The 24,712-nt window shown below is 61.2% G+C and overlaps 3 protein-coding genes across 3 annotated transcripts in view; 2 read left to right on the forward strand and 1 right to left on the reverse strand.

Annotated features, from left to right (window-relative positions):
- Positions 1-8,078, forward strand: part of MYO9A (myosin IXA) — a 175,744-nt gene extending 167,666 nt beyond the window's left edge. Inside the window, exons 40-42 of the mRNA XM_067305346.1 lie at positions 1,794-1,996; positions 2,820-2,962; positions 3,576-8,078. Of these exons, the coding sequence (XP_067161447.1) occupies positions 1,794-1,996; positions 2,820-2,962; positions 3,576-4,057 (828 nt within the window). The 3' untranslated portion in view covers positions 4,058-8,078. The remainder of the gene's footprint in view (positions 1-1,793; positions 1,997-2,819; positions 2,963-3,575) is intronic.
- A 2,164-nt stretch (positions 8,079-10,242) lies between these two features.
- NR2E3 (nuclear receptor subfamily 2 group E member 3) lies at positions 10,243-13,912 on the reverse strand. The gene is made up of 8 exons (XM_067305462.1): positions 13,855-13,912; positions 12,878-13,028; positions 11,867-11,970; positions 11,521-11,766; positions 11,261-11,442; positions 10,674-10,914; positions 10,491-10,596; positions 10,243-10,375 (listed from the first exon to the last, which is right to left on the reverse strand). The coding sequence occupies exons 1-8, from the start codon at positions 13,910-13,912 to the stop codon at positions 10,243-10,245; spliced, it is 1,221 nt and encodes a 406-aa protein (XP_067161563.1).
- A 7,819-nt stretch (positions 13,913-21,731) lies between these two features.
- On the forward strand, positions 21,732-22,717 carry LOC136993436 (uncharacterized). Its single transcript, XM_067305806.1, has 3 exons — positions 21,732-22,131; positions 22,256-22,464; positions 22,582-22,717. The coding sequence occupies exons 1-3, from the start codon at positions 21,732-21,734 to the stop codon at positions 22,600-22,602; spliced, it is 630 nt and encodes a 209-aa protein (XP_067161907.1). The 3' UTR covers positions 22,603-22,717.
- Positions 22,718-24,712: the final 1,995 nt, after the last annotated feature.

Here is a 24,712-nt window from a genome sequence, read left to right on the forward strand (position 1 = left end):
CCTGCAGATTCAAGAAATGCTGAGCATTGCCTCGCGCTTGAGTTGTATCTCGTTGACATCTGGGTAGGGATGTCAAAACGCGCGTTCCCATTTGAAGAAAGATCCCCACCCATGTTTCTGACAGCTTTTTTGCTTTCAAAGCAGGACGGGGAGGCTCCTTTCCCATGACGAGCTGTGCTGCAGGCATGTGGATTATCAGAAAGACCATGGGGTGCCCTGATTGCAAGGTTTAAATAGCTCTATATGGAGAAAAGTTGGAGGTCCAAAGAGCTCTTTAACGTGGGCATGAGATAGTAACTGAAAGTGAGATCCAGGGACATTGCATTAGGAACAAAATCGATGTTTTAACAAAGAAGACAGCTTTGTGACAGGAGGAAGATGAGCGATAGTTTTTCCATGTTGCTACATTAAATCTCCCCATTTGATGAAAGGCGCAAAAAGTAACATTTAGACTTCTTGCGTTATACCTGACCGCTGCAGATGATCTTAGTTTACAGCTCTCTTGTACAAAAGATGAGATCAGTGTAGGTAATGGAATTATATACAAGTTACTGTTCACCGAGTGAAGCCACAGAGGCCCTTGCAGTGGTTTGGAAATACTAAACTCAGTCAAGGGGTGGGCTTTTTAAAGGGCAGCTGAAAGATCAGATGGTGTATCCACCACCCAAATATTTAAGTATGAGCCACCATCCCAAGCAAAATCAAATTCCTTCATATCTGCAGCAGTCCAAGAGCACGTGTGCGGTTACTGCAGCTCAGCGCCTGGGTGGTAGCTAACTCCTCTCCTGGGGATTCAAGCCCCAGTGGCAGTCGCTAGTGCTTGTGCTGTGAAGTCACTTGAGCTTTCGAAAGCTCCTTCCAGATTCCATAGGAAGAGAGTAAATCCTCCTGCATGCTCTGTACTTGTCTAACTCTGTCTTGCATCCAAACGTTAGATGCCGTGGACTGTTTTCTCTGCTTGCATCCCAGCAGGGTGGTGACACAGTCTGCTGGAATTCAGGCGTTTGATTCGGGTCTTGTGGGAGCTTGTATTTCTGAAGGATGCTTAAAGCTGTTTCCCTTGAATGTTTGTTTCTGCTTCCCTCCAACTGTTCCTTGCTGGGTTTTCTCGAGCGGCGCTCCGGCCTGCTGTGTCCCATTTTCCACGCTGTTAGGCATGTGCTTGAACAGCCCCTCGCGTGTCTTTGGACTCTGGGCCCAGAAGTGCAGCCCTCACGTTGTACCTGGCTTTCCTATTTGCCTGCGTGCCGAATCTCCTGATACCCCCTGGCTAGGGCAGGAGCGGCGCTGGCCTCCCGTGGGTGCTCGTGTGCAGGCAGGGCCTCCCGCGAGCGCGGTGTGCATGCAGAGGGCTGCTCCTTGCGGAGAGCGGGGCGGGTTAGCACCGCGCATGCCAGCGTTTTGTCTGTGCTCTCCCCATCCAGAGCCAGCGCTGCCGCCGGGCGGGCTGAGCTTCCCGTCTTGCGGGCTGGGCTTGCGAAACACATCCTGTCGTGTCCTTGATTTTTGAAGTCCCAGTTGCATGTAGCTGTCCGGGTACATTGGCTTCACCTTCATCTTCTGGAGTGTACTGAGACGGTTTCTAGTATGTCCCCCAACCTGGTGTGACATTTGGAGTGTCCGGGGTGCAAACGCACATAGCGTCCTAAGGAATGACGGCAGACGTTTTCTTCACCGCTCCTTGGGAGTGGAGTATGCGGGGGAGAGCAGCACCGTCATCACCTGAGATGGATGGTGCGGTACCTGGCAGGCTTGCAAAATAGCAGTTCCTTGACACCGATGTTTATCTTCAGGGCAAAGGACGCATACGGCGCGGCACCTACCCCAGCCCGACGTCTCCGGTCGCGGTACGCTTACCCTCGGTGTCAGACGTCCCTGAGGAAACCATGAGCAGCGAAGAGGCCATGGAGATGGATGTCACGGAGCAGCAGCAAGCGGCCATGCAGCAGGAGGAGAGGGTGCTGACCGAACAGATCGAAAGCTTGCAGAAGGAGAAGTGAGTCGCAAAGAGCAGAGGGCAGAAGGACTCGGTGCAACCGTGCGAGACGGGGCTGCGCCTCTGAGCTCAAATTCAAATCCTCCCCGAGCTGTGTTTGATACCAGAATTGCTCCTGCATTACCGTCTGCCGGGGACATGCTGTCTGCTTGACAGGACTCCACCGAGCTAACGATAAATACTGCATCCATCCCTCCTGCAGTCGCGACGGATGCTGCCGCGTGTGTGGTGCAAAGGGCTTTCAGCAGCGTTAGGGGGGAATGCAAATGAAATAGCTGGTGGGGAGCAGGCCAAGGCTGAACTCCTCCTTTGCTCCTACCCCCCGCACCAGCCGTGGGGCAGCTCGAGGGGCCGATGTCACTGTGCCTTTTTCACTGTGAGGGTGACAGAGCACTGGAACAGGTTGCCCAGAGAGGTTGTGGAGTCTCCTTCTCTGGAGATATTCAAAACCCGCCTGGATGCAATCCTGTGCAATATGCTCTAGGTGACCCTGCTTGAGCAGGGGGGTTGGACTAGATGATCTCCAGAGGTCCCTTCCAACCTCAGCGATTCTGTGATGTCGAGTGCTAGGGCCAGTCTGGGGTGGGTTTGTTCAACTGTGAAGCTCCCTGGCCCTGGACACAAGCCGTTTAAGAGAGCTCTTTGCTTTGGTGCCCAATATCTGTGTTTAAGCTTGGGTATTACTTGAGCGTGGTTGTGCTCGGGTGCTCACACGAATAGAGGACTCTACCCTGCATGATGTCTTCACAAACATGCATCCATTTTTTTCCTTTTTTTCCCTCCCTTTGGGTCCTGCTTGATCACCCAGGGTTTATTTTTGCAGGGAGGAGCTGACGTTCGAGATGCTAACGTTGGAGCCGCGGGCCTCCGACGACGAAACTCTGGAGTCCGAAGCCTCTATTGGCACCGCTGACAGCTCCGAAAATTTGAACTTTGACTCCGAAGGAGCCATCTCAGACCGTTCAGGTAAATCTGAGCGTCGCTATAACCAGACGTGTTTGGGTTAGATTATTCCGTCGTGAAGCTGCCCGTTCTTTACGTGTAGCCACTGAGATGGCGGCGGGCTTTTAGCGCGAGACGCTAGGCTTCCTCTCCCTCCTGTCGGGCTGAAACGCGTGTGCCGCGCTGCTGATTGCCGGCAGCTCGCGCGCAGACCGTCCCGTGGCGCGGCCGAGACGCCTCGCGCCTCGAATCGGTGCTGCGGCGCGGATCCCCGCGGGAGGCGAAGCGCTCCGGGAAGGCGGCGTCCGGTGGCAGGTACAGCAGGGCCCTCGGCAGACCTTATCCCGAAGCAACATCGCGGTTCGAACGCCGCGGGCGGCGGGACCTGCCTCCGCTCCCGGCGTTGCAAACCGTGCAGCCGCTTTCGGCTGGCGGGGAGGGGAGCGTTGCTGCGGGTACGTCGCGTCCTGAGCGCTCGCTGGGTGGCGTTTCCGTAAACAAGGCGGCCGCCGGGATGCAAACGATACCCCGCGGAGACGGAGGTGGGAACGTTTCGCCTCTTCTGCGCTCTGAAACGCGCCGCGGCGTGGGCAGGTGCGGGCAGCTAATTCTCCTGCCTGTTGTCCCTTCCCCTCAGAGAGAAGTTTCGCCCTCGGCTCCCTGCGGCCCGTCAAGCCGGAGGCGACGAGCCGCCTGCGGAGGCACCCGAGGAAGCAGCAGGACTCGGCGGACTCGGCGGACTCGGCCCTCTCCTCCTCGTCGCAGTCGTCCACCTCCTGCTTGCCCCACCTGCCCCGCAAGCGCTTCCAGATGTACTCCAAGTCGCCCTTCTACCGGGCGGCCGCTTCGGGCGAGCCGGCCGAGCCCAAGGGCGGCCTCGACGGGCCGCCGGCGCCGCTCAGGGCGCCGGACGAGCGGCCCCAGTTCACCACCCGCGGCACCTTCAACCCCGAGAAGGGCAAGCAGAAGCTGAAGAACGTGAAGAACTCGCCGCAGAGGGCCAAGGAGGCGCCCGAAGGGGCGGTGGCGGCGGCGGCGGGCCGCCAGCGCGGCGCCGAGGCCGACTGTGCCGCCGCCCAGCAGCTGGTCCTTTTCGGGAGCAACGAGTTCATGGTGTGAGCCGGGGCGGCCCGTCCGTGAAAAGCGAGAGCGTCTCGCCCCGGGGGAACCTGCCGCCGGCTGCCCCGCGCAACGCTTTTACTCACTAACGCCTCGGGCCGCCAGCGCTCAAGGGAGGCGCTAACTCGTATTCGCAGTCTGTCGGGGACCGTTTCAGCAGTGGCCTTAACTGGTTTTAACGTTCGGGCAAGCGAGGCCCTGCCAGGGTTCAGGGGCGGAGGCGCGGCGAGCGGCGGCCCGCTCCCGGGCAGCTCCGTTTGGCGTCCCGGCTGCCTCGAGACGCCGCGGCGCCGGGAGCTGCTCCCGCCGCCGGCAGGACTCCCCCGTTTGTGGTTTTGTTTTGTTTCTGTTCTTTTTTTTTTTTGTGCTGGCTTGAAGCCTAAACTCTTCACGAGGAAGCACGGTGGACGGAGCCCTTTCCCCCGAGCTATTTATCACGCGCTCCACGTTGTCGTCCGGCAAAAATAAAAAGCTGCCGTTCCCATTCGAGCAACCGGAGCGTGTCTCAAAGCAGCACCGCCCGAGCCCGCAGCGGAAAGAGCGGATCAAGATTCGTTTGGGGGATTTTTGTCGGTAGCGACGATCCGTCAGGGCAGGAGGAAAAAAAGAAACAAATCAAATCGACGCCACCGGTTAGCGCCAAGCCAAACGTTTGTGCCGAATTGCCGATAGCCATAGCTAGTCCCGCCGCCGAGGCGCAGAGCAGCGCTGCGGATAGGCGGAAGCTTTAGGAAGCCAAGCCTGAAAACCTGTACGTGCATCGCGAGTCCGCCGCGCTGACCGTGGGAACGGGGCCACTTGCGATGGCCCTGGACAGGAGCGGCTCCGCCATGCAGCCCGGCTCGTGCGGAGAAAACGTCTCTGCTTGACACGCGCCGTTAAAGCAAAAAGCATGGAAAAGCGTTAAGGGAACCTGCCAAAAGTAATCTTTCCCAATGTGACCTAACCAACTTTTTCTCTCTTTTGAGACCATCAGTATTAAAAAATGATGATGATAATAATAATAATAATAATAATCAAGGACTACTTGAAGCTATATTTGTTTATATTCTGGTTACTGAAGTTTGTTGTAAATATATTTTTTTATACATCTTTTTTTTTTTTTTTTTTCTTTAAACTCATTTTTCCCCCCATCCCCAGACAGAACGTTCTTGCCGGGGCAGAAGGCCGCGAGAGGGAAAGCGGGGGAGAGCGCAGGGAAAAGCCGCGAGGCCGTTGCTCGCGGGTGCACCGAGCTTTGGGCGTCGGAGGGGTTAGTGACTCCTTTCCGGCGCCCCGCTGCGAGCAGTCCCTTGTGGGACGCTCGTGCCATGGTGGCCCCGTGCTCCTGGTGGTCCATCACTTGCCACTTGCACGCCCGGCACTGCATCACTTTTATTTTTTAAGAGAAATCTGTCAAAATATGATTAGCACAGCTTAGAAGCAGCGTCCGTGGCATGACTAATTATCAGTACTAGCTAACGACCTGGCTCTTAATCCCCCCCGACCCGCTGTCTTTCTCCATCAGCCCACGTGCTCCTTTGCGCCCGTAGCCGTTATCCCAAAGCCCGGCAATCCCGCGGCATCCGTCAGAGGAGTGCAGGCCAACGCCACGTCCGCTCTTGTGGAAAGGAAGGAGGGATTAGGAGCCCCGCGGTGGCACTTGGATGGAGACGTGCTGGCCGGGACCTTCCTGTTCAGCTGCTTGGTTGGGCTTTCGCACCCGAGCGCCAAGAAACGGGGCGAAACCCCGGCACTTCGGTCTTCCTGGATATCTCTTAGTGATTTTGCCTCCCGCACCTTGGGACTGGGGTTATCCCACGACTCTTCCGTGGCGCAGCGCGGCGCCGAATCTGAGTGCTGCCCGCTCGACTCGGGAAGGCGCCAACGGGGTTATCCGGCTTCCCGGTTAGCAGGGAGCAGGTCCATGTGCACCTTCCCAGATTTAGCGGTGGCTTTAGCTACTCTTTCCCCGCAGTTCGGCCCCCAGCTCTTCCTGCCTGATCTGCCTTTTTTTTCCCCCCCTCTATTTTTTGCAATGATAAAAGGTGCTTTAAGCCACGTTAAGAGCGGTGCCGGCGTGGGAACAGCTATTACAGTCTCGGCGCTGACGCCCGTGGGTCTGAGCAGTAAGTCCAGCTCAACCGATGGAAAGGTCTGTAGGCATTTTAGGACCGGATCGAGAACCGTCGGGAAGGTGGGTGGTGGTTACAAAGGTGGAAAGTTCCTGGGGAAACCCTCCCAGGCCCCCAAATCCTCCAGGAGGTGGCCGGGAAAGAGCTGGGAAGCGCAGGCGAGCAGAGCTGGTGGCAGCGTGCGGCCGTCTCGGCCCACGCCGCTGCTGCCGGCGAGGCTAGAAGAGGGGCTGGATTCGGGCACCGCCTGCCCGAGCCACGCGCCTGACTTGCTCTGCACTGAAAATGTACGTTTAGAGCCTCGGTTTTGCCCTCTAAAACTGCCGACCCCTCCGCCAGGGTGCTCGGTTTGCTCCGAGCTCGCATCGGCATGGCCTAAGTGCCGCCTCCGAGTCGGGATCTTGCAAGCGGAGCTAAGCCAGCGCTACGTGAGCCGGAAGAAAGATCGGCTCAGGCCCCTTGCGCTCTGCGGGGCTAAAGGGCGAGGGAGAAAAGGGGGAAAAACCGGGAAGGCCGGCCGCTCTCCACTGCCGGACTCGCAGATCAGGATGTGCCGCGTGCCATGGGGCACTGCTCTTTCCAGCCACGGCTGCACTTTAAAAGCTGGGTCCGTCGGCGAAATCGCTCTGGGAAAAACTCTCTTTGGATGCACGGCGTCCGCTTGCAGGGAGCCCGGCGAGAGGGGCCGCGCCGCGGCTGCGCGGCATCGCTCAGAGCGGAATAAGGGACGGGTTTTTCCCCTTTTCGGTTGTACGGATGGCGATGAGTTTGTCTTGAGACAAAGGTTGGTCGTTTTTTTTAAAAAAAAAAAAATATATATATATATATAATCATTATTTTTGAAGGCTCTTTTTGCACCATCAGCTCGTTGCATGTTGCTCCGAATTCCTGCGAAAGCAGCTGCTCCAGGTGGGCAGCGGAGCTCACGGCCCCTTTGCAGCGTCGCCTCCACGGCCGGGCGCCGGAAAGGGGGCGAGCGGCGGCGCGCCGGCTCCTTGCTCCTCGGCCGGGGAAGCAGGCTGAGCTTCAGCGCGAGCGCGGATTTACGGAAAGCCAAAAGGGAATGAGAATTAGCCGCCCGCCGCGTCCGATCCTCCCCGGGGCTGGGAGCAAGAGGGCAGCGCTGAGTGCTCGCGGGAATAGCCACAGCCTCCCAGATTTCGCCTTCCTTTCCCATTTTCCAACCCAAGAGCTTTCAGCCAGAACCTTTCCCACCCATTTTCCTTCGCCCTTATGGATTATTTTCTTTTTTCCTTTTTTTTCTTTATTTTTTGGAGGGAATTGCGGGGGGGAATCGATGGTTTTAGCAGGGCAACCTTGAGTTTCGTTCCCGTCCACGGCGAGCCGGGTGCCTGGCTGCTCCCCTCGGGCAGTTGGTGAACGGTAGGTTTTTCGGAGATGATCCGCTCCTTGTACCAAGTGAATGTACTTACTACTGGAAAGGACATGGGCTGCGTATGGTTAATTATTATTTTTAACGGAAATTTTTTTAAGTAATTTATAAGTATGCTGAGTGTAAATTAAAAACAAAGTATGTATTGTAAGAGGATATATTATCCTGTGTCATACTCTCTATAAATTTTACCTGTTAAAAAAAAAGAAAAAGGAAAAAAAAAAGAATAAAAGCATAATTATATAAAGGAGAATGATTTATCTTGCCCCCCCCCCCCCCCAGGGCCACGTGGGGGTGCAGTCACACAGCCAGCTGGCAAGCTGTAATGTCATGTCCGCAGGTTCTCTTTAATTTTTTAATTAACGTTATTTTCTTTCCTTCTGGAATAAGGCCGTCATATGTATAAAGTGCAATTTGTGTAATATTTCTGAAGCATATGCTGTATGGCTGTACAAAGCGACTTTATGAACTAATTAACCCCTCGCATATTAAAGAACAAAGCTCTCACGAGGAAGCGCGTGGCGCCGAGTGCTGTGTTTCGCGGAGGCGCTCGCGGTTCGGGGACGCGGGGCTTCGCCTTTGGGGGGGGAAAAAATCCGGTGGATTTTTCTTCTTTGGGGTTGTATTACCGCTTTTGAAACTGCATCAGCTCGTCTCTTTTTTTCTTTTATTTTTTTATGGGTGTTTTTCTTCTGTGGTTTTCGGGTTTGTCACGTGCCAGCCTCATTTGACGTCCCCTGTTTCCTCTGCTGGGAAACAGCAGGCGGGTCTTTGCCGTTCAGCTCCCCGGGCCCCTCCTCGCCCTGCGGCTCTCGCTCGTCCTTCCTCCCTCGTCCTTCCTCCCTCGTCCTTCCTCCCTCGTCCTTCCTCCCTTGTTCTTCCTCCCTCGTTCTTCCTCCCTCGCCACGGCGCCAGGCCCCGGGTCCCCGCTTAGCGCCTTTGCGTCGCCCGTGGGGCATCGCCTGCTCGGGCGCTCTCCTGCCTTGCTCCCCAGCCCTTGCCCAAGGCAGTTGCTGTTTTTAGCTCCTACTGAGCCCTAAAATGATGTTTTTCAGCTCGCTTCCTCTAACGGCCGAAGATTTTCTTCAAGGCAGATATGCACTAATGGGCCCTAATTTAGCTGTGCCTAATTGGCAGAGGGGGGAATGACTGGGTAAAAGTGGGTGCTGAGCCACGGTGGCTTCGAGCCCCTTCCTGCCCCAGGGTGCTGGATGGGCAGCTGGACCTTTGCCAGCGAGGGGTTGTGGAGCATCTCCACTCCCTTGACCGTGCATGGGCTGGTGGCCACCAGGAGGTACGTGGGTTTGCCCTGGGCTGGTGACAGCTGGGGGTGCAGCTCCATCATCCCAGGGCACCTCAGGGACGGGATGTCCATGGCCAGGACAACCTGGGCTGAGCAGCAATGGGCTGCGGTCAATGTTGGGATGCTGCGAGCGTGACTTCTGCCCGGCCCTGGCAGTGCTGAGAGTCATGGTGGAGGACCGGGACCCATGTGCAAGCCTGTGCCTGCCTCTGCCCTGCTCGCCGCAGGGTGCCAGGGCTCCCCTGGGTGCCGCTCCAGCCCCTCTTCCCCCACAGCCGAAGGCGAAGACCAAATCAACCACAAGCAGCAGTACCTCCAAAAGCCCCCTTTATACCGAGTATGAAACCGGGTGAGAGCGGCGGCCGCCGGGAGGTGGGGGGCCAGGGCCCCTCCCTGCCTGCCCCACGGCTCGCAGCGTGGGAATCGCCGCCGCGCTGCCCCAGGGCTCCCTGCCCCGGCAGTGGGGTGCAGTGATTGCGGCCGCGTGGGGCCCCCGTCCTGGGCTTGGTGGCAGCGGGGCCCCGTGGGTGCGCTGGGTGCTGCCAAACTGCCAAGGCGAAGGCAGTTTGGACGGGTGCGAGGGTTGGGCTGGGCTGCGCTCGGACAGCGGTGCCCATCGAGGCACCGACCCTGCTGTGGTGCTCCGATGTCCCCCGCTGCCAGCAGCTGTCATCGGCCCCTGCCCTGCTCCAGCTGCACACGGCATCAGGAAACGCCACGGCTGATGAGTGGTTTTGGGGGGGGGGGGGGTCTGAGCACCCCCACGTGCCCTTACCCAGAGCTGCCACCATGGTGCAGCCGTGGGCAACATCCCCAGGACCCCAGCCACCACCTCGGGGACAGGGACTGGGCCGCGGGGCACGTTCCAACAGCCCAGAAACCACTTGTGATGGGCTTCACCCACCGCGGCGAGGGGACCTGCGGGAGGACGGGGAGGCAGGGCCGGCACGGGGTCTTGCTGAGGTCCCACGTGGAGGCGGCATGGGGTCGGGACCTGGAGAAAAGGCCTCTTGGAGCAAGCATGGAGCAGCTCTGCCGGACCCTTCCCGGGCCTGTGAGGTGCCGTTTTCCCGCGCCACTCCAAGTGCTCCCCCCCATGCCACCTCCGTCAGTGTGCCGGCACGTTTCCCATGGGATCCCCCCCTCCCGCGAGGAGCAGCGGATGCAGGGTTCAATAATGCCTACGGCCCCAGTGAAAGCAGCAGTAGGACCAAATCGCCTAGGGGGCCGGTCCTGAAAGCCAAAAACGCTATTGCCGGGTCATCGCGGCCATCAGTCAATCCGGCTTGGCCCCACGTGCCGTAGCGTGGGAATAACTCGCTACGGGACTGGAGGGAGCATCCCGCGGTGCTGGCGGCTCGAGCAGCGGCGCGGGTCAGTTCTTGAACATGTCGCAGAGCAGCTTCTCCATGGGGGTGTTGCCAATGGTCCGGCGGAAGAAGAGGAGCTCGATGCGCTCGGAGGAGATGAAGCGCAGGGCCGGCAGGAGCAGGAGCAGTTTCCCGAACCTGGGGAGGGCGAGTGGGACCGGTGGGTTCCCCACATGCCAACAGGCCCCAGGGTGCTGTGGGAGGGTGCTGGGTGGGGATGCTCGGCACGGTGTCGGGGGGCCGGCAGTGGTACCTGACAGGCTGCCCAGGGTAGTGCGTCCGGTTGTGCTGGCCCAGCATCACTTGGGACTGGTCCTGCAGGTTCTCCACCTGCTCAGGGTCCTTCAGGCCACGGGTCTCTGCAGGGAGAGGAAAGGCGCTGGGGGCAGTCGGGAGCTGGTGCTGAGCTGACCCTGGCCAAGGCTGCCCAGCTCACCTGGCTTGAAGAGCACCACAGCCTTCATGCAGGCAAACTCGGTGGGGTCGACAGCCAGTGCCTTGAAGCGGGTGAGGGTCTCCTGCAGGAGACGGACGTCCACGGTGGTGGGTGCCAGCTTGCCAGGGGCGCCAGGGGCCAGCTCGGGCACGGCCAGCAGCGGGCAGCTCTCCAGGGGCATGGACCACTGGATGGCACAGAGCAGGAACAGCTCACTCCAGGCTTCCTCCAGCAGGATCACCTGCAGGGACCACGTCAGCCCTGGTGCAAGGGGCTCCAGCACCCCCTTGCCACCTGCCGACCCCCCTCTTCTTGCTCCCCAGCTGTTCGGAGCACATCTGGCAGAGGCTGTCCCCCACCTACAGCATCCCCACATACCCAGAGGGACACTTCCCAGGGGGCAGTGTCACCCGATGCTGCCCCAGGGCTGTCCTTATCTGGTGAGCTGTGGTGGCCAACACCATGAGGTACTCTGACCCCCCCCCCTTGCCTGTTTTTCCCAAATCCCCTGGGAAAATGCCCCTCCCCTGTTATCCTGGGGCCCCCCATGGGTACCCATCACCCTGTGTCGATGGCCCTGGTCCCACCTGGTCGCGGAAGGGCAGGTTGGAGAAGACCGGGAGGTTCTTGGCCCACTTGACAGCCATGAAGAGGAGACGGGCCGAGGTCTCGTAGACATTTTCGGGGCTGCCCACTGGGTAGGGCGCTAGTTGGTACTCGCCAGTGGCCCTCTCGGGCTCGCTGCCTGTCACATCAACGGTCTCATCAGCTGCACAAAAGCCAACAGCTGGTCACCAGCAGCGCCACGGTGTCGTCATCCCCACCACCACCAGAAGCAGCCACCCACCATCCTCAGGCTCCAGCTTGGCGCAGGTCTCTGCCGTCATGAGGCTGGCCATGAAGCGGTGGTTGGTGGGCGGCGTGGGTGGCCGGGACCCTGGGACACCGGTGGTGGGGCCCCGGGGGGGCGGGCAGGGGGCCGGTGGGCCCTCGCGCGTGGTGGTCAGGTGCTCAGGCGGCAGCTCGGCGTCCAGCTCGATGCTGTCCAGGCGGACCTGGGCTGTGCTGCGGGGCTGCCGCTCGTTCTGCACGGCTGCAGGGGACGCCGGGGACACCGTCAGCCATGGCAGCAGTGCCAGGCACCCTCGGCGTCCCCCTCCCACACCCGCCCTCGCTCCCCATCCCGTGCTTACCGTCCTTGTTCATGCCGGCTTGCAGGCACTTCTTCAGCCTGCAGGCCTGGCACTGGTTGCGGTGCGCCTTGTCCACCGGGCACAGCCCCGTCCCCGCCTGGCACCTGCGGCGGAGGAGAGGTGGCATCCGACCGGGCCGCGGGCTCAGCCCCAGGCTGGGTGCGCTGCCCCACTGGGTGCCCTGTCGCCCCTGGGCACCCTGTCTCCCATGGGTGCCCTGCCACGATGGGTGTCCTCTCTCCCCATGGGTGCCCTGTCCCAACAACTGCCCTGCCTTGCCCCCTGCCCCCCCCACATGTGCCCTGCCCTGTCCCCCTTGGGTGTCCTGCCCCAATGAATGCCCTGTCCCCAAGGTGTCCTGCTCTGATGGGTGCCGTGTCCCACCATGGGAGCCCTGTCCCACTGGGTGCCCTGCCCCGATGGGTATCCTCTCCCCCCATAGGTGTCCTGCCTGCCCTGCTGGGCACCCCGTCCCTCCACTGGGTGTCATGTCCCCTTTGGGTGCCGTGCTCTGATGGATGCCCTGACCCCCATGCGTGTCCTCTCCCCCATGGGTGTCCTCTCCCCCCCCATAGGTGCCCTGCCCCAACAACTGCCCCGCTGGGTGCCTTATCCCCCTTGAGTGTCCTGGCCCAATGAATGCCCCGTCCCTAGGGGTGCCCTGCTCCAGTGGGTCCCGTGTCCCCCCATGGGTGCCCTGTCCCCCAGCAGTGCCCTGCCCCAAGAAATGCCCAGCCCCACTGGGTGCCCTGCCCCCCAAGGGTGTCCTGCCCCCCATGGGTGCCCTGTCCCAATGAATGCCCTGTCCCCAGGGGTACCCTGCCCCAGTGGGTGCTGTGTCCCCCCATGGGTGCCCCGTCCCCAAAGGAACGCTCTGCCCCATTGCGTCTCCTACTCTACTGGGTGTCCTCTCCCCTCCATAGCTTCCCTGCCCCCCTGGGCACCCTGCCCCCCCCCGGGGTTCCCTGTCCCCAGGAGTGCTCTGCCCCACGGGGTGCCCGCCGGCCCCACCTGTAGATGAGTTTCCTCCGCACGCTCCGCTTGAAGAAGCCGCTGCAGCCGTTGCAGGCGTAGATGCCGTAGTGCTTCCCGCTGCTCGTGTCCCCGCACACCTTGCACAGCAGCACGGGGCTCAGCGCCTTGCCGGGGGCCGGGCTCAGCCCTGCGGGAGCGGAGCAACGATGCTCGGGGTCACTCAGCCCCCAGGACCCCCTCCCCAGCCCTGGACCCAGGCATGCCCACTGTCCCCTCAGCATCCTGCTCACAGCCACGAGGAGATGGGGTCACCGCTGTCACCCAGCTGCCTGTGTTTCCCTGCGCCCCAGGGTGACCGGCAGAGCCCAGGGCTGGCTCTGCGGGTGCCCTGGGGCTGAGGAGCATCCCTGCAGCTGCCCAGCCTTGGAGCCTGTGGGCACCCGGGGCATCCTGAAAGGTGCCGCAGCTGGGGACCTGGGTGTCCTGGAGAAGGACCAGGGACTGTGGGCATCCCAGAGAAGGGCTGCAGCTGGAGACTGCAAGTGTCCATGGATGGGTAACGCAGGTATCCCAGTGAAGAGCCATGGCCAGGCACCCTGGTGTCCTGGTGAGGGACTGTGGTTGGGGACCACAGTCATCCTGGCAAGGATCTGCATGCAGGGAGTATGGGTGTCCTTGAGCAGGGCTGTGGCCACAGACCATGAGCATCCCAGAGACGGGCTGCAGCTGGAGCCCACCGGCATCCCAAAGAAGTGCTGTGCCCAGGGACTGTGGGCAGCCTGGTGAGGTGCCATGGCCAGGGACTATGGGCATCCTGGAGAAGTGCCATGGCTGGGGACCATGGGCATCCTGGAGAAGTGCAGGCATCCTGGAGAAGGACCACAGCCAGGGACCGTGGGCATCCTGACGAGGGGTGCCAGCTGGGGACCACAGGCATCCCGTCGAGGGCCGGTGGCCAGGGACCCTGGCATGCCGGCGGGGAGCCACGGCAGCCACAGGCACCCAGTTCTTACCCGAGGGGCTGTCCTCCAGCCCGGCGCTCACCACGGAGCCCTCTGGGGACGCAGCCATGCCGGGCGCAGCAGGCGCCGCGGTGCCGAGCCCCGGCGCTCTCCCGACTTCTCCGCCACCCCCGGCGCTCCTCAGTCCACGAGCCGCTGGGGCTCGGCGCGGTGCCTGGAGCTGCGAGGCCGTGGGCGCGCCGGCGGACTCTGCGGCGACGTGCTCGCTCGCCTTGCTCTCTTCAAGGCAGAGCCGGGCAGATTAGCGCCGAGCGCTGTGTAAGCAGATGCCCATTTGTCATCGTCTTAATCTTTAGTGTCGCCGCGAGGTGCATCAATCAGCCACGCGATGAAGAATTAAAAAGGTGCTGAGCCCCAGCCGCGAGCCCTGCCCGCGCCCGGCTCCCTGTAACCCTAAACCCCGCGACACCGAAGCCGCCGGCCGCCACCCGGCGCAGCCCCCCCCTCGCCCTGCGCCGCCTCCCGGCATCGCCCCGGGGAGCCCGGCCTGGATGCGGCCCGGCGTGTTTGGAGGGAGCAGCCGGCGGGTCCCCAAACAGGGGACCCAGCGCCCCGTCCCGGCTCCTTCCGGCCTGTGCAGCGCTGAGATTGTGGCGATGGGGCGGGAGCCGCGGTGACGGGGTGCAATGGGGTGGGGGGGGTCATGGGGCCAGGCCGGGAGTGCTAATGGGACAGGGAGGCTGGAGGGCCACCCGGCTGGTCCCCATGGCCCCCAGGCAGGGAAGGCCACATCCCTGCACCCCGCGGCCCGGGGAGCCAGTGCCCGGAGGGCCCTGTAAGCACATAAGCCCCTTTGCTAAGGAGTTTAGAGCAGAATCGCGAAAAGTGGTAATTAAAGAGCAAGACCTCCCCCCCCCAGCCCTTCGTTGCCCCCAAAGCAATTAATTAGAAGCCCTGACGGGGGTGGGAGCTAGTGACGGCAGCACAGGGCGCCACTTGGGCCCCTCCCGGCTTTGGCCCCAGCTGCCAGGGGGTGCCACAGGGGCAGAGCCGTGTCCTGGGGACGCTCGCTCCACGCCAGCCAGGCCGGCTGGGCCCCGGCCCCACAGGGGGGCTGAGGCCGGATGGGGCCTGCTCTCGTCACACCTGTGGCCGCGGCTCTCTACGTGCTCACTGAGCCCGGTGGGCCGCAAATCAGCTTAGCCCTGGTGCGGTGGGAGCATGGCGCCAGCCCCCGGAGGCCCAGGTGACCGCGGCGGGGACTCAGGGGCCGCCCGTGCCCGGCCCCGTGCCTGCGGCACCGGCCCGCGCCCCGCGGGACAGCCGGCACGGCAGCGGCGAGCGCGGCACCAGGGCGGCTGCCCGCTCGCACCGACCACCCCCCCCCGTGCCTCAGTTTCCCCTTCCGGCCCCGGTGAAGGCTGCGGCGGGTCCAATCCCCCCCCCGGTGGGGAGCCGGGCCTGGAGGCGCTGGGCGCTGATGCCGCGGAGCGCTGACGCTGCAGGCGGCCCCGGCCAGGTGGCCTGGTGGTTATGTAACCGCCGCTAAACCCTCGGGGTGCCAGGGCAGCACAATTTGGGATTTGAGAGCTTTAGCCTTTAAACCGGGGCTCGGCGAGGCCCCACGCGCCGCCCGGCGTGAGGCTGCTGCAGCACCCAGGCCCCACGGCGGCAGTGGCGGCGGCGGTGGTGGCGGCGGCGGTGGCGGGGGAAACCGAGGCAGGGACGGCCACCCTGTGCCTGGCTCCCCGCCGCCAGGCCGGGCACTCGCTGGAGCCACCCGAGGAGTCGCCCGCCAGCGTTTGGCCCCAACGAGATTAACGCATGAAGGAGGCATTTCGGCAGCGCCACCTCCTCCCGGTTTTACTTGGAGAGTGCAGCCGGGCCTGGGGATGCTCCTGCATCCAGCCGGCTCGAGGACGGGGACCGCTGCGCCCCTTCGTTCCCCCGGGGATGCGTTGGGTTCTTTCTGACTCCGGGTGTGGGACTTTTCAAGCATCCTTCTTTCTTTTGGGGGGGGTTTTGAGTGTCCCTCTTGGGCCACCCTTGCTTTTTCTCCCCTGCTGCTGTGCACTTCAGCCCTGTCCTCCCTGGCAGCATTACGGGGTAATCCTTCATTCAGGCCATGGCTGGTGCCCCTTCCCTGCTGAGGACTTGCAGCCGTGACATGAGTGGACTGGGAAGGGCCGGCTGGGCACGGGGCCCCTGCGGCCTCGGCCACAGGATTGCCCCACCATGGACTGTGCCGCGCTGCCCCCAGCTCGGGGAAAGTCGCTGGGCCATTCGGTCGGGCTCAGGTCCTGGCTCCCAAACTCACCCTGGGCTGAGCTGAATGAGTGCCACAGCCTGCAGCATCCCTCTATCGCCCCACAGCCTCCCTCCATCACCTCTATCGCCCTGGACTGCAGGATCCCTCCATCACCCTGGACTGCAAGATCCCTCCATCACCCTGGACTGCAGGATCCCTCCATCACCCTGGGCTGCAGCATCCCTCCATCACCCCATGGACTGCAACAATTCTCCATCACCCTGGGCTGCAGGATCCCTCCATCACCCCAAGCTCTTGGCACACCGGGAGGCCCTGTCCCCTCCGGTAGCGCCTCGACCCCCTGCCTCGAGTGCTGCGATCTCAAATCCTGACCTAGATCTCTGACAGCCGCCATCTGTAGCAGCGGCCATCCTCCTCCCTCAGCAGAATTATGACGCTGGGTTAATGCGGAGAGGAGCAAGCTGTCAGATTGCTCTGCCCCGATCCCTTTGACGGGGCTTAGGTGCTTCGAGATCATTTAGAACATCCTCAGTCCTGCCCGCGCCTGCAAAATAACCCCGTGCACCCAGCCCGGGCCCACAGGTGACAGGGCGCCCTGGGAAAGTGTGGTGCTGGGGCACCCAACCCAGGGACAGCGGTGGTGCTAGCGGGGCCACAGCAGGTTTTGGCTGGCAGGCACCCATGCTGCACATCCCCGGGGTGCGGGATGGACCAGCAGCGTGCATGTCCATGGGTGCACACCGGTGCGGGGTGGGCAGCACCATCGGTGTTTGATGCCAGGCCCTCGTTCGCTACCTGCTGGGTTTCAGCCCCAAAACGTGGCATCGCCGTCCCTCCCAGCGCAATACCCTGCTCCAGCCCTGGTACCCCGGCGTGTCGCCCGCTGCTCCCTTCTTGTCCAGCCACGGGGGGCCCCTGCTCTGCCCCAGTGCCCTAGCTGCGGGGCACAGTCCCAGCCGTCCGCAGCAGGGCCACGGCTTGCTGACATGCTGCCCCAGCCCCTGGGCAGGATCCAGCCCCTGGGATGCCCAGCCGGGGCTGGGGACCGCTGGGCATGGTGATACATGCTGACTTGGCTAATTTATCATCTGGCCATGCTCCCCTCCTCTTAGTCAGTAAAAAGCCAGCTCTGGCACAGGGATTTGGGAGGGGGATTAGCTGAGCCAACCATCTGCTGCCAGGCCAATAATCATCGCCGTGAGGAAATCCAATAATTAAAAAAATATTGCTCCCACCCACCGGTCCTCCAGCTAACTCCGTTGCGGCACCGGGCCGTGTGAACCCCCAACGCTGGGGGTCACGGCGGAGCGGCTCCCCGATCGCCCTGCCCCATCCCTGGGGACGGTTGGCACCCGTGGGCACCCCGCTGGCCCCAGAGCAGCCGGCGGCTCGACCTGGCAGTTTTGGGGGAGAGCCCTGGGCAGCCGAGCTGGGTCCTGGCTGGCGGTGCACGCGGCATCATCGCCAGGCCTGACGCCACCGTTGCAGGGCCGATGCTGGGGTCGCCGTGGTCCTCGGGGCGCCCCGGTGGGCAGAGCCACCCCGGCGGCAAGGGCGAAGTGATGTGAAGGAGCAAACATTAAACCCCGTGGCAGGGTCGTAACTCAGCTCCATGACAGATGCTGGGGCAGATGCCACAGGATTACTCCGCCTAAAACCTTGGAATCTGCTCCCCCCTCTCCCCTGCAGGCAGAGAGCATTTAATTACTAATTTACTAATTACCCAAGGATGCTGCTGACAGTCTCAAAAACTCCTGCCGGGGAGGCAGCCCCAGGGCCGGCTGGCCTCTGCCGGCCGTAATCCGGCGAGCAGCAGGCAGCGGGGCTGGATGCGCCGGCCACCCCAGCCCATGGAGCTGCCTCGTTTGAGGACATCTCCAAGTAATCCAGCGACAGTGCCAGCTCCCGGCAAGGCACACCTTTCCGGAGGACCCAGGTCTGCTGGGGATGGAAATTTCTGCAGGGGGTCAGGGCTGGCAGCTGCCCTGTTGCGCCCGGGTGCCTGCACGCTCGTGCCGAATCCTCTGGCTCCGCCACATTTCGGCCAAGCCAGTCTCCTTCTCCTTGCTGTCTGGCAGCTTTGCTGACAGATTTACCCCAGACAGTGCTTTCTGGCAGGGAGAAAAGGGATAATTTTGATGGAAGAGGCCAGTTCTCTGGTAGGAAGTGCAGGCAGGGAGTTTTCTGGGATCACGCACTGTTCTGAAGCAGATCTCCCTTTTAAATTGCAATGTCACTGCTGTGGGGGTGAGAAACTCCAAGCACGGAGGAAACCATCTCATTTTAAGGAATAACTTTGCCCTTCCCACCGTGATGTGTTAGGGTCACAGTCGCTCATGTTTCACCCCAGAAATGTTTCTTTCCCTTTCAGTCTAGGGCTCGTGTTCAGCTCACCGGCATTTTCAAATTATTGCTCTGGGACGATGCATTTCTTACTCCAGCTGGGGACAACTCAATCTTTGGGAAACCCAGGTGGGTTTTGGGCTGACCAAGGAACATGAAGGTGGGTTTGAGTGTTCCAGCCCCACAGCACCATGCCAAGCAGGCAGTTGGGGGGGCAATGGGGTCTGGCAGGGGATAGTGGGGAACAGGAGAAGATGAGGAGTCCTGGGAGGGGTGGTGGGGACCAGAAGGGGATGAAAGGGACCAGAAGGGGACAGTGTGGATGAGGTGGGGATGATGGTGATCAGGATGGAATGATGGGAATGAGGATGGGATGATGGAGACCAGGAAGGGTTGGTGGGGATCAGGAGAAGATGGTGGGGACCAGGAAGGGATAATGGCAATCAGGATGGCATGATGGGGATCAGGAGGGGTTGATGGAGCCTGGTAGGGAATGGTGGGGAGCAGGAGGGCATGGTGGGGACCAGGGCAGGACAACTGAGATCAGGAGGGGATGATGGAGACCAGGAGGGGACAGTGGGGACCAGGAGGGTTTGATGGGGACCAGGAAGGCTCAAGGGGATCTGGAGGGGATGATGGGGACCAGGAGGAGATGAGAAGGTCTAAGAGGGGACAGGAGGGATGTGGGACTCTGCCAGCCCCATGCAGCCTCCAGAGACACCAGGAGGTGGCTGTGAAGGGTTAACGTGGCTGCCGGGTGCTGAGCCATGTCCGGGACCCAGGGGAGCGTGGCTGCCAGGCCTCGGCTCTGGTTTCATGGGTAATTAGCTCTCGTTTATTGGCAGGCTCTTTTTCCCTTTGTGCACCCAGAGGGAGGGTAGCAGCCCGCAGCCCTGCCGTGATAAATGATGCCATGGGCTCCGAGGTTGCTGGATGACAGAGGGCTGCGGACGCGCGGTGACAGCTCCCACATCACCTGCTCCAAGATCTGCCAAAGCCTTCGCTGACCCCCGGCACAAGGATTAAAGTTTAATGTGGCTCCGTGGCTGACCTGGCCCACGAAACCCGGCGCTAAGGCAGGTGCCTGCAGCACAATTCTGCTCCGCGAGTGGCCCCAGTGCTTGATCCGACGGGCACCAGGGCCAGTGTTTACAATGCCCTTTGCCAGCGTTGCCCATGCAGCCGTGCACCCAGGGTGGACACAGCCATGAGCCGCGTCTCCATCCCTGCCCCGATGCCACTGCCAGTGGGTTGCAAGCAAAGGCAAGTGGCGAGTCGGGTTTGTTCCTCCTGGGATGGGCCCCACCGCACCATGGTCTTTGATGAGCGAGGATGGGCTCCACGCCATGGGCTTGCGGCAGTTGGGCCGGTTGGGAGAGTCTGGGCACATTCCCACAGACCCTTCACGTTTCCGGACACGTGAAAACGGGGATGGCCTTGCCTCACCCTGGCACTGAGCGCAGCAGAAAGCACCGTGCTCGCTCGCAGACACTTCCCGCGCTGCAAATCCCAGCAGCCACGGGCACCCGGTGCCCCGGACCCATCGTGTGCCGCTGGGCGCAGAGAGGAGAGTGCTGGCCGGACACCTCCGCTGCAGACCGACGCCGGGAGCGTGTGAGTGCACAGTGCCTGCAGGAACATGGGCAAAACGCCGAGGCGAAGGGTTTGTTTGCTCTCCCTGATGCTTTGCTCTCCTGCCCCCTGGCCTGGGGGGGTGTCAGGGCTCTGAACCGGGTGCAAGGAGCCACGGTGGTGCTCGGTGCTGCGCAGTGTCTGCCCCGTGTGGGCCAACTGGCCTCGCTGGCCAACCCTCATGCTGTTGGCTCGATTGCTCACATCAAACCCCAGGCAGTGCGGCGGTGGCCCCGTGGGCTCCCAGATCATGTCAGACACCTCCTGGGAGACTAGAAATAGAGTAACAGGAGGGAATTGTTCTGTTTTCCCCCCAAAGCTGGAATTGGGACTTTAACACCCTCCCTCAGGGCTGCAAGTCTCCAAGGGTTTTGCTGAGCTGCTGCGAAGGACCCAGCAGGGCAGGTTGGCGTGCTGCCTTGTGGCCAGATTCAGAGGAACATCGCAGAGTGAGGGGACTGCGGACGTGGCCCCAAAGGCCAGGGTAAGGCAGCGCCTGGGAGCCGGCCGCGGCTGCGGCCACGCAAACACTGGGCGCAAGCAAACCTGGGGCTGGCACGGTGCCCAAGGGCTGGGCAGGGCTGAGTGCCACGGCTTGGCTTTCTGCCATGGTACGTGGCACCTGGCAGCCTTTGTGCTGACCAGCCCCGTTTGGGGCCAGGGATGTCCCCAAGCCCAGGCTGAGCATAACATCTGTGTCCCCAGCTGACCAGACATCCCTTCTTCTCTTTGCAGATGAACTTCCTCTCCCAGGTAATTCAGGGAGGACCAGCTGCCCCACTGCCCTTGCTGATGCCCTGGCTCACAGCCTTGCACCCTGACTGCTTGTGACACTGGCATGCACTGGGATGAGTCCCCCACAACCTGAGACCAGTCGCCTCTCAGAGCCAACCTCTCGTCTTGACCCCACGCTCTTGTATTTTGGGGCAGCAGGATGCTCGGTGCCCTCAGAAGTCCCCTCGGATAAGGACTGCCTGCAGGGTCTGCCCCCTTGGCCACAGCACCCAGCACTGTCAGCCCCCATGGCTGGGGCTGTGGTGGTGGGGTGGTCCTGGTGGTGGGGCGGTTCTGGGGGTGGGGTGGGTGCCCTGGGCGGCTGTCAGGCACCAGCAGGGGATGGGTGCGATGCCAAGCATCCCAGGAGAGCCTGTATTTTAGCTGGCAGTGCAGAACGGTACACGCGGATGGGCCCCTGTGCTGCCCTGCATCTCTTCCCAGGTGAGCACCGCGGTGAAGACTGTGGCCGGCACAGATGGGCCGTTCCTCCAGCCCTGGAGCTGGCTGTGTGCCTGGGTACGGCAGAGGTTTGGGGGCACCAATGGAGGCGGTGCTGGCACAGGATGGTGGGTCAGGGCAGGAGGAGGGCAGCGGTCTTTGCTGTGTCTTGTAGTTGCAGTCCCAAATTTGCCCCTAGCTGTGCCCGCAGAGGGGGATGGGGCAGGCTGCATCCCGGCAGGGCAGATCGAGCTCTCAGGCTCGGTCCCAGCATCCCCGCGGATGCGCCGGCACTGACTCTTGGTGTTTGTCCCTCCAGGTGAGCAGCTCCAGACAGGTAAGCATCAGCGCCCGCCCCGCACAGTCTCACCGCCAGCACCACCTGTAACAGGGCAAAATTCTGTACGGCCTGGGATTTATTCAGCTCCCATGGGTGCCTGTGGGCCTAGCCCACTTGGGCTGAATGGGGATGGCCTCCCAAGCCCCTTCATGGAGAGTTGCCCAGTCCATGGAGACTCTGAGTGAGCCCAAGGAAAGGGTTCCCACCAGGAACAGGGAAAGAGGGGCCAAAGCGGTGGGTCAGCCCCATTCCCAAGACGCAAACCTGCACCGGGCTGCCGACATCCCTGGAGCTCCGGGCGGCCCTGACACGTGGGCCCATCCCCAGGTAGCGGCTGGGGCAGCAAGCACGGCAGCGTTCTTCCTCTGCGAGGGCCTGCTGGGCCAGCACTTCGAGGTGGTGCCCAATGGGGTGGCCGAGCCCCAGCCCGGCGACCTCTTCCTCTTCCCGCTGGCCTCCGCGGGCCCCGGCTGGTGGGGCGCCCACGCTGGCGTGTACTGTGGCGACGGGGAGATCATCCACCTGGAAGGTGAGCTGAGGGCTGGGGGACAGCGCCGAGGTGGGTGCCCCCGAGCCACAGAGCCATGGCATTGCATCTCTGACCACAGGCGCCGCTGGCCCCGGCTCGGGGCCCTTCCCAGAGAGCGGGGCAGGGATCGTGGCCAAGCATGGCAAGAGCCATCTCCTGAGGACGCGGGGCCCAGCCAAGGTGCTGAGGAAGAAGGGAGGGCTGGACCGGGCTGTGCTGCAGCAGCGGGTCCGCGCAGCCATGGACGAGGTGGTGGAGTACAACGCCGTCACCTGCAACTGTGTGCACTTTGCGCTCGCCCTGCTGGACCTGGGCCAGCTCGCCACGGGCACGGTGCGTGCCCCTCACCGCCAAGGCCGGGCCTCTGGCGTTGTCCACAAGCACCCCACCGCTGCTCCACACCACGGGTGAGTGCTGACAGGGCATCACCAGAGCCGTCTTCTCTCCTAGATCTCCCCGACGCTTCAGTGAAGGAGGCTGCGATCCAGCCCAGGGCCTCTCCAGTACCGGAGTGTCCTTCCCCAGGCTGGCAGCGGGATTTGGGAAGGAGCTGCATTGCTGGAGCTGCATCTTCAGCTTCAATATATCTCCCATCTTTTTTTCTGTGATAATAAAAGATTGCACATAAGTGAGCCTGTGCCATGTTACAGAGGGAGGAGATGGGCAGCAGTGTATATATTTGGCGACAACGGCACCTTTTAAGCAGGAGACCTCCTGTGTGCCCCTGGAGAAGAGTGGGTGAGAGATGGGAGAGGGGCTGCCATGGCTGGGGATGGTGAGAGGACTTGCATGGTGGGTGCCACCACCGCCGGGGCCACGGGACGGCCACCAGGACTGGGCAGGGGTGTCCCACAATGACAGCTAGGTGCCTGCCATAGTCTCAGGGTTTGCAAAGTGGTGGGTGCTGTCACCCACTCCGCGCTTGTCCTTCCCAAGGTGCAGGGCCGAGGCAGCCCTGCAGACAGGCTGGAGGAAGGGGCTCCCACCGATGTGGCTGCTGGGTCCCCAATGGGCACTTGCCTGCATCGCAGGGATGCCCGGGGGAGCAGAGCAGGGCCATGGTGGGAATGCCTGGAGGTGGCTGATGTTGCACTAAAATGGTTTCAGGGCATGAACCAAGTGAGCATTTTCACTGGTGCCTTTTCACATTTGCTTTCCTCTTTTGGGAAAATTGTTGGGTGGAGAGGAACCTCATGAAGTTCAACAAAGGCAAGTGCAGGGTCCCGCACCTAGGGAGGAATAACCCCATGCACCAGTACAGGTTGGGGGTTGACCTGCTGGAAAGCAGCTCTGCCGAGAAGGACCTGGGAGTGCTGGTGGACACCAAGTTAAGCATGAGGCAGCAATGTGCCCGTGTGGCCAAGAAGGCCAATGGTGTCCTGGGGTGCCTCAGGAAGAGTGTTGCCAGCAGGTCGAGGGAGGTGATCCTCTCCCTCTACTCAGCCCTGGTGAGGCCACATCTGGAGTACTGCGTCCAGTTCTGGGCTCCCCAGTACAAGAGGGATGTGGCACTACTGGAGCGAGTCCAGCATAGGGCTACAAAGATGATTAGGGGACTGGAGCATCTCTCTTATGAGGAAAGGCTGAGAGAGCTGGGCCTGTTCAGCCTGGAGAAGAGAAGGCTGAGAGGAGATCTTATTAATGTGTACAAATATCTTAAGGGAAGGTGTCAAGAGGATGAAGCCAGACTCTTTTCAGTGGTGCCCAGCAACAGGACGCAAGGCAACAGGCACAAACTGAACCACGGGAAGTTCCATCTGAATATGAGGAAAAACTTCTTTACTGTGAGGGTGACAGAGCACTGGAACAGGTTGCCCAGAGAGACTGTGGAGACTCCTTCTCTGGAGATATTCAAAACCTGCCTGGATGCAATCCTGTGCAATGTGCTGTAGGTGACCCTGCTTGAGCGGGGGGGGTTGGACTAGATGATCTCCAGAGGTCCCTTCCAACCTCAACCATTCTGTGATTCTATGATTCTGTGATCCCAGCAGCCACTGGCTGATGCTGTCCCGCCTCTTCTGTGGCAAAGTTTATCTGCCCCAAGGTACCCTCGAGGTGGCACATGTTTTTGAAGGAAGGACCCACCACTCTCAGCTCTCTTATGTCATTCAAAGATAAACTGAGGCTTCCTTGGCTGCTGGCACTAAACTGTGTTATCAAAATATTCCCCTGCCTGTTTTCTTGGCACTGCCTTAGGTCTCGGTCACTCCAGGACTTCTCTGTAGCAAGAATGAAGAAGCAGCAAAGGGAAAAGCATGCAGAGGGAGATGGTTAGCAGTGGGGAGGGTTTTTGTGTCGGCGAAGTTTCACTCCTACAAAACAGGATGTTTTAATCAGGGGATTTGAACCAGAAGGAAGTGGTTTTTAAAGGGAGAGAAATTAAAAATGAGAGCCCCTGTGCTAGTTTTGAGATGTCTTTTGGCTCTTCTGCATGACGCACATCTCCAGGACTGGCCATGTCACCTGCGGCTACTCTTGAAATTAATGTTTAGATCTAGACATTAAAAATTAAACTGGTAACTTTGGCTGGTTGTTTTTTAAAGGGTGAAAAAACTTCTTAGGCGTTCCCTGGGGTTCATTC

Source organism: Apteryx mantelli, chromosome 15 (assembly GCF_036417845.1).
Source record: "Apteryx mantelli isolate bAptMan1 chromosome 15, bAptMan1.hap1, whole genome shotgun sequence".
Lineage (NCBI taxonomy): Eukaryota > Metazoa > Chordata > Aves > Apterygiformes > Apterygidae > Apteryx > Apteryx mantelli.